Raw genomic sequence first — 8,286 nt, forward strand, 5'->3', positions numbered from 1 at the left:
GGATTGGATATATTATGATATGTACAGCTTCCAGAATGAAATTCAAAGACACTCTGTATGTCAATGAATTCATGGGGAAGTGATATGATTCAGTGCCACTATATGCCCTATCACAATAAGGTACACAATGTCTCCCTAATTTTAAGTTGTCTGTGGCCAGTTAACTTGATCAATTGGGGCATTCTACTGAGAAGGCTGAAGACAAGAGTTCTTTATGGATTCCTTAGCATTATTCTGCTTAATGTATATAAACTACTTCCCAAAGGCATGGCAAATAAAAATGTAGCCACTAGAGAAACTAACTGGACGGAATTCAGTGTGAACAGTTCTGCCCCCTAGAGGGCATTATTGAACCGTGCAGAAGCAATTTTGGTATTAGAATGTTTGGCGATGCCAGGGACTGGTTGCTACTGGAATGCATTGGATGGGACTTGGTTATAACAGAGACCCTGCAGTGCATGGGACAGTTAACGCAGCAGACCTCAGGTTCATCTTGGGTGACTTTGGACATCCCACCATTCAATTCCATTTTACCTATATGGCATTTTTTGCACTACCTTAGCATACACTGAATTTTCCAGATACATAACTACTGTGTAAATAAAAGGAAGTTAAGCTTTGCTTTGTTTGGAAAATCATATTCAAAGCAGTAGTGCAACTATGAGGTTTGAGTTGCCAAAATACCAAACCTGCATCAGGCTGCATTTGACTCTGTCACAGCACGGTTGAGACTACATAAGGGGTTAGCATTTGAGTCCTTTCTTAAGTCTGCCCTAGCCCTGACATTTTGAAATAAATTCCTTTTATTTCTTTCACTTTACTCTTAGGGGATTGTGTTGACTTTTTAAATTACATGTGTAATGCGTTACCAATGAATTTCAATTTAGGGCAATAAATGGACACCACAAACCATCTGTTCTAAAAGAGAGGTCCAGCAGGACTGAGAGTCACTGTCTTTCTTAAAGGCAAGGACTGGGACTAATACTCCAGAAATCTCCAGTGGATTTTCTGCAGAGAGGCATCAAGACCTCCAAGCAGGTATTCCACTGATCGTTGAATCTATTTGGGGATACCAACTCCATACTGACTAGCTGTGGGAACTTGGGTAAGTCACTTCACTTCTCTGTGCCTCAGTTTCCAAATCTGTGAAACAGAAATTATAATTCCTCCCTGTTAGGTTGTTTGAAGGATAAAATGAGTTCATATATACAAACACTTAGACCAACACTTAGCTCATAATAAGAGCTCAAAAATTGTGAGTAAAAACATAAAAGAAGCAGTATATAGCAAACAAGTAAAAGTAGTCTAATGATGTAGTAGAGTCTTCTAGAGCATGCTCGCAAATGTTTATCCTTCTATGTCCTTTCTCCCTCCCTCCCTTCCTTTCTTCCTCTCATATGATATTTTTAATAATTTGAGTCACTTTTAGATACAGGAGAAAGCTGGAGACCAGAAGTCAGAGACCCCTCTGCCATGACCCATTACTATGCAAAGGTACAGTATCTTTGAACTTGTTTCCTCAACTGGAAAACAAAGGGGCAGAGCCAAAGGGCTCAATGAGGTCAGAATTCTGTCTCTAGCTGTATTTGAAAAAACTATTAAGAGTGACTGTGATAGTAAGGATTCATATAAAATCTGGAAGAAAAAAATAAAAATAATTTAAAAAAAAAATCTGGGCTCCCAAACAGTACATCTGGTGACCAGGAGGTAACTAAATGGAGATGGTCCAGCTGGGAGAGACTCAGCAGGAGGGTGGCAAATGGCAGGTGTCCTGTCCAAAGAGGGCTGGCCTGACTCTGCTGTAGGGCAGGTTCTGAGGTACCACTCTTCAGACTGTGTCGAGAAACCAGAAAGCCCATGTCCTGATTTTTAAATCTAGGCAGGCCAAAAGTCACATCTCATGGCTGTATCCCATCTACAGACTGAGGCCTCTATAAAAATTCACTTCCTTGGCTGCTTCTGCAAGCCCTGATGCAGAAAACAGGTTTTTAGTGTAACTCCAAATCAAGAGAGGATACATGTTTGTGTTAAATAGAGGCATTTCTTTTTATTGAATAGCAAGAGGTATCATTAGGGAGATAATATGAAGTGCTTTGATTTAAAATTTCAAATAGATTTCAGGAACACATAAAGTACTTTATTTGAACCCAGCAGGATATATGCCCAAATATGTAGTCATTGGACATGGATTCAGAGACAGCTGAGACATGTAATATTAGATGGTTAGAGCCAATAGCTGGACTTTGAACACCACAGTTATTAACAAAAATTACAGTGTGACTACTAAATAATTAGTACCGTCAATGTGGTAAATACGTTAAATTACAAATCTTTACATTTGTACATAACTCATTTTACAAATAAATGTTTTAAGACCCAGCTGTCCAACTTTCATTTAAACACTAAATGCTGCTGAACAAAAAGTCTGAAATAAATACTCCCTCAGGTGGGTGATGGAGATGCTTTTACACAGGATCTGCATTATAATGAATATCTGAGTAAATATTTAAAACTTTAAATTTCTCATGTGGCTATTCAACCCTTGTTTTCTGGACAGGCTCATATCTTAAGCAAAATTTAGTTACTAATGTTAAAAGTAACAGTTCTCATTATGCTAATATTATTCATGGTTAGGTGATTGTTCACTGTCCCCTCAGTTTACTTAGTAGTTAATTTTTTTAAGTGAACATTTGATTATTACAACCAGGTACTTTTCTTTGCTAACTTACGTATACATTTATTGAATTACAACTCAATAAACAACTTATATTGGAAAAGGAACTTTCCTAAGCCCCTTTCTAAACAGTATAGCTGAGTAGTCCAATAAAATATTTTCAGCCAATTTGCTACTTTAAAGTTGCATACTTTCAGTCAAAGTAGCATAAATAGAAATATAATGATCACCATATTTTCAAAGCCTGAAAGCAGTTACCTAATATGGCTATGCGGTGATTGACACCGGGAACCTTAAGACTAGAAAGTGCACTTTCCTCCACGACATTGCTCTGCTCCCAGGTTAATTTCCTCAGAAACGCACGTGGCCATGGCAGCAGCACTCCACCTGTCCACCACTTTATACGGGGTGGATTCATGGCCACTGTCGGTCAACTGGAACTGAAGTCTGGGCAGCTCTTCCCGGGCAGTGAGGGCTCCTGCTGAAGCGGGTAAGCAAAGTATTGGGGTGACACCAGAAAACCGGATGGCTGGGTCAGGTGAATTGGGTGGCCCGTGGTATAAGGCGGGGGCGGTGAGGGTACCAGGCAGCCTGGCTCAGCCCTGGCAAAGGAGAACCGGCGGATGGAGCCCCCTGTGGAACTGGAGCTTGTGGCCGTGCTGGACTGCCTGGAAGGTGCCCTGAGGCTCGTGGAGGTCAAGATCATGGGCAGGGTCTCTGTCTGATAGCTGCGGAGTGAGAAGCGGATTGGCTGCTGCGAGGGCTCCTTGGGTCTCAAGCAGGTACAGCAATAAATCGCCACTAAAGAGCCCAGGATGATGAACGCGATGAAGATGGAGCCGACGATCAGAAAGGGGACATAGACAGGTTCTAAAAGGCAAAAACAGACATACACAGATACTTGACAAGGGTCTCCCAGACTGCGGGCTCTGCTGGGGAAACGGGGTGGGAGTGGGGGCCTCGGTGTTACTGCGGTTGTCAGCTCAGTTTTCAGAGCTTGTTACTGGTAACCTCTGAAGTGCAAACTGTGATGACGGAATATGCTGGCTACTCCTAGTGGGGAGGAAGCAAACTGATACTGTAGCCTCTGTTAGCAATTAGCATTCATATTGCACATCTGGAAATCAGAAAAGAACAGAATCTATCCTCCTGTTAGGCACTGGAGGGAAAGTGTGAGTTTGGTGGGTTACTAGAGATCTGGCTTTAAATCCAGGTTTTAGTAGTTTTATCACAAGTCAGGAATTTAGGGCTTTCTACCGCCCATCCAACAATCTCCAATCTGAGCAAAGAGGAGCAGACTCATTAAATGAGACCCCCAGGAGAGAGGGACACTGGGAAGAACAATTTACTGTCTCCTACCATGTCACAAACTGTCACCTCCTGTTGCATCTTCCCAGAAATGGCTCAGAATGCCTGCTCCAGCTGCCCCACCTTCATCTGTCAATAGCCACCCAAACTCTGGGAAGGTCAGGCTGAATCTCAGGTACAGCAGGATTCAGTTCTTGGTGCTGGCAACCCAGACTGTCTATGAGAGCATCCTTCACACTGAGCAAACCCCAGCTGCCTCTCTGTCTCCAGGGAAGACATCAAATTCCCCACCCCAGAGGCATCCCCTTGGACAGTTCTCCAGGTGTCTCCCCTGACTGAGAAAGCCACACTGGATTCAGCCACCAAATTAGAGGTAAAAGAAGGAAAATCTGCATTGACTAGTATCCTACCGTATGCTTGGATCTTTCTTATTCATTGTCAGAGTCAAGTCTCACGAAGGGCCTGTAAGCTTGATTGTCCGGATGGGGAAACAAACCTGAGAGCTTTTTACTTTCCCAAAGACACGCATCATTGAATGACAGGTATCTAATCAACTCCCAGGAGCTGTGCCCTCTCCTAGGTGTAAACTTTTTGCTGTACCACCCACTTTCCCATGTTTACTAGCACCGATGTAGTAGGCAAGGGCAAATGAACATCACTTACTGATTCATACACTCATTTGATCCACAACCAAACTCCCTGGAGAGGCCCAGAAGAGTTAAGTAACTTGCCCACGGTCACACAGCTATCAAGTGATAGAGCAAAGGTTCTTCCAGGTTTGCCTGGTCCCAGCCTTAGAAAGTGCAGCCATGACTTCTAATCCCTGCTGTCCTCTCACAGGGGAATGAGGATGCGCAGAGGCTCTGGCTACAGCTGGGGCAATTGAATTTCCACTGCTAAGAGGAACCAGTCACGCTGGGGTGAAGCCCTGGGGAATAGGCTACAATGATCTGGAGCTCTGTACTTTCCGCTGAGTAATTTTTCTCCAGAAACCACTTCCCAAATCCTCTATATTGGAAAATTTAACTCCCAAAGTTAAATTCCTTGAGAATCTAATGAAGTATTAAAGGAGAACCGGCTTCTGTTTCCACTGGTTTATCAGTGCCCTCGTTGGGGGGGGTGGCCTCTGCATCCTTCATTCTCTCTCCAGCCACTCCTCTGGCCTTTCTCCGGGGGGACCTTCCCTCACTGGCTTCAGGCCTCTGCTCTGGAGACCGGGGGTGTCACCCTCTCTCAGCTTCACCCAGCTCCTCCGGTTTCCTGGCCATAAAACCATCGCCTCAAGCCCTAAAATGTTTGCCTGATGTTCCGATTCAGGTGGAAAACTTTTTTTTTTTTAAGGTGTAAATTTCCTCTGCCTGGCGGTGATTTATTCGGCTCTGAAGAGAGCGGAAATTTGACCCGTGTTTTCCGACGTGAGAATAGGGGGCGGGGAAGCCCCCGAGACCCGCGTTTCTAAATTTCCACCTCGAGGACCTGGGCATTTCTGAAAAGCATGACAATAGGGGTGGGCCGGGAGAAAGTAATTCGATGCAGAGAAATGAAAGGAAGTCTGGAGAATAGGGCAGAGGCTTAGTAATGCTACCACAGATGGGTGGAGGGAACGTGGCTGAAGTTCTCCAGCTCTGCGAGGCTGGGAATGAGCGTGCGGCAAGAGTTGAGTTTATCTTCCCGAAGCTCCTGGGGTGACTTGGGTGAGCGATGAAGTGCCCTTATCGCCCCCTGAAAATCCTGAGCCCAGACTAGTGCTGCCCCCACGGCCTTTCTCCGTATTTCGGGGGCGCCAAAGCGCCCCAGCTCTCCTCCCCAGGGCTACCCAGTCCCAGCCCCGCGGTCTTCTCTGTTCCTTGCAAACTTTTCCTGGAGCCAGGCCGCGGAGACAGCGAGTGGCGGGAAGCGGGATTGCAAAGGAACAGGGTTTCCCCGCAGCCGAAACGCGACCGTCCACTCCTCCCTTGATTCCTCCCCTCTGCTGAGTCCACCGTAGGGCAGAGAGAGGCCACGCTCGGACCCTAGAAGGCTGGGTGCTCCCTCCCGACCGCGCAGGGCGCACACAGGCCAGCGCACACCGCCCCAGGCGGCCGGCGGGATCGGCCTCGAGGGCTCGGCACTTACGCGCAGTGATGCCGGGGTGCTCCAGCTCCCCGCGGTCGTTGGTGCAGCCTCCTTGCTCCAGCCTGGCGTCGGCCGCGGCGCAGCAGTAACGGAGCGCGCAGGAGCCGCAGCAGATGGTGGCATCCAGCGTGTCGAAGTCCTCCGGGCACTGGAAGCCTTCGTGATAGTTGCCCTGCACGTCCACCCAACCGTGGCAGTACTCTCCAGACTGCTGAGCGCCCGCCGGGCCCCAGCGCAGCCAGCCCAGGAGGAGGCAGAGTACCAGCAGCGCCCCCATCGCCGCGGGGCGCCCTGCGGGCTGGGAGGGGAACGCAGCTGGAGAGCAAGGGGCCGAGCCCGGGCGCGGGGGCGCGGCGGCTCCGGGCGCACCGCGGTCACGCCTCCCCTGCGGCAAGGCCTCTTCCGTGCGGGTTAGCAAAGGCCTGGGAGGCGGCAACGGCCGTAGAGCGGGTTCCGCAGGCCGAGGGTCAGCATGGTGCACGAAGGGGCGAGGGCGCTCGGGGGAGCCGCGGGAGGCGCCGGCCAAGACTGTCGCAGCCGCTGCAGCTGCCGCCCTTCGCCCGGCTCATAGCTCTCCTGGCGCAAGGGGTGCGCCAAAACCCCGGCTACATACCTCCCCACCCCTCACAAGAGTCATCGCTCCCCGAAGTGGCAACTCCAGGGCCGCACAGTACCCTGACCGGTGGCTGTGGCCGGGGCCAGAGCGGAGCCCCGAGGGAAAAGACTTTGTTCCCCACGTGCGGGTTCCGGGGAGCCGCGGCCGCTCAGCACGCGCGTCTGCTAGGCGAGCAGGAGTCGGCCTGGCCGCCGCTAAGTACAAACGGCCTCTCCCGCCGCTGACAGCTATGCCTGGAAGGCGTCCTTTAAAAAGGAAGAGGCGGGGGGGGGGGGGGCGGCGAGGGTTAAGAAAGAGTCCGCCCTCCCGGGTCGCACCGCTCGAGCTAATCACCGCGCGGACCACGAGTCCTTTGCGCTTTCTGGTTTGCGCTCCAACCTTCGCCTCTGCCGGGCCACCCCCGCCCACCTCACTCCCCCGGGACTTGAATCCAAACCTGAGGGGATCAGGCTATCCTCCCCCAACTCTCACATAGCCCAGAAAACTCCGCAAAATAAGAGGTCCCCAGCTTTCTACAGCTGTCTACGCGCGTTGGCGCGCGGTCCGGAGCCAGGTTTTCCTTTTTATGAATGCAATAAAAGAAAGAGCGCGGTGGCTGTGGTTTGTCGGATCATCTGCTGCCTGTTGCACAGATCCGGACGTGTTCCTGGGACACCGGTTCTCTGGTTCAGGATGGATACCAAGATTTTTTTTAGGGGTTGCCATCGTTTGCACTGAGCTTGCCACCTACGTTTCCTCTTTTTCGGGGGGGCAATGGCACAATGACACAAATACCCACGCACTCTTATCCTTTCCGGCACCCCTAACCCGCGCGCCACCGGCTGAAGAGTAGCGGGTCACCTCCACCAACCGAGGCAACTCGCAAAACCTCAGAGCACGACTTCTCTGTTCATGCCCGCAATGGAAATAAAGGAACAAAATTAATGATAACTGAGCAGATCTGATCCGTCAAAGAAACACATTCATTTACATGATGTGTCCCCTGAGTACCATTTTCTGGGGCACTCCACCTTTGCCCACGTAAGTGCTTTATGACACTAGGGTTATGTGAAACCTGAGCTAAATTCAAGAATTTGTTTTTACTGCATCCTGAACTTCCTCTCCTCCTTTATTGGTATGTGTGAATGTGTTCCGCGTATCTCAGCCGATTTGTCAAACACGCTGGATGCCCGTGTCACTGATGTAGATGTTGGCAAGCTGAGTGAAACAAAAGGAACAAAGTGTGCTGTGCAGTGACAATAAGAGCGTGCGGTCAAAATCATTTATCACACCGCCGCTCCCCGATTGTCCGCGAAGAGTAGTTTACGGCTGTTGTTTTAAACTCTGAATAACAACGGGTTCTTTTCTAAAACCTAAGTTAAAGTGTATTCCAAGTAAAGATTAACTTCTGATTTCCAATTTTAAATATTGGGATTAGCACTCAGCTATGAGAATGTAAAATAAATGTGCAATATTGAACATATTTAGAAGGGCTGTGTAAATATTTAACTTTATTGCTGTCCTAAAAATAAATATTTCTTGAGACAATAATAAACTATTAAGTAAAACCGGGCTATGTTTGGGCTTTTATCCA

The 8,286-nt window shown here is 48.6% G+C and overlaps 1 protein-coding gene across 1 annotated transcript; it reads right to left on the bottom strand.

The window, feature by feature from the left end:
• Window positions 1-2,027: 2,027 nt before the first annotated feature.
• Window positions 2,028-6,960, bottom strand: SHISA3 (shisa family member 3). The gene is made up of 2 exons (XM_004448741.5): window positions 6,098-6,960; window positions 2,028-3,544 (listed from the first exon to the last, which is right to left on the bottom strand). Exons 1-2 carry the CDS (start codon window positions 6,372-6,374, stop codon window positions 3,105-3,107), a joined length of 717 nt encoding a protein of 238 aa, XP_004448798.1. The 5' UTR covers window positions 6,375-6,960; the 3' UTR covers window positions 2,028-3,104.
• Window positions 6,961-8,286: the final 1,326 nt, after the last annotated feature.

The sequence above is a fragment of the Dasypus novemcinctus genome, chromosome 1, assembly GCF_030445035.2.
Source record: "Dasypus novemcinctus isolate mDasNov1 chromosome 1, mDasNov1.1.hap2, whole genome shotgun sequence".
NCBI lineage: Eukaryota > Metazoa > Chordata > Mammalia > Cingulata > Dasypodidae > Dasypus > Dasypus novemcinctus.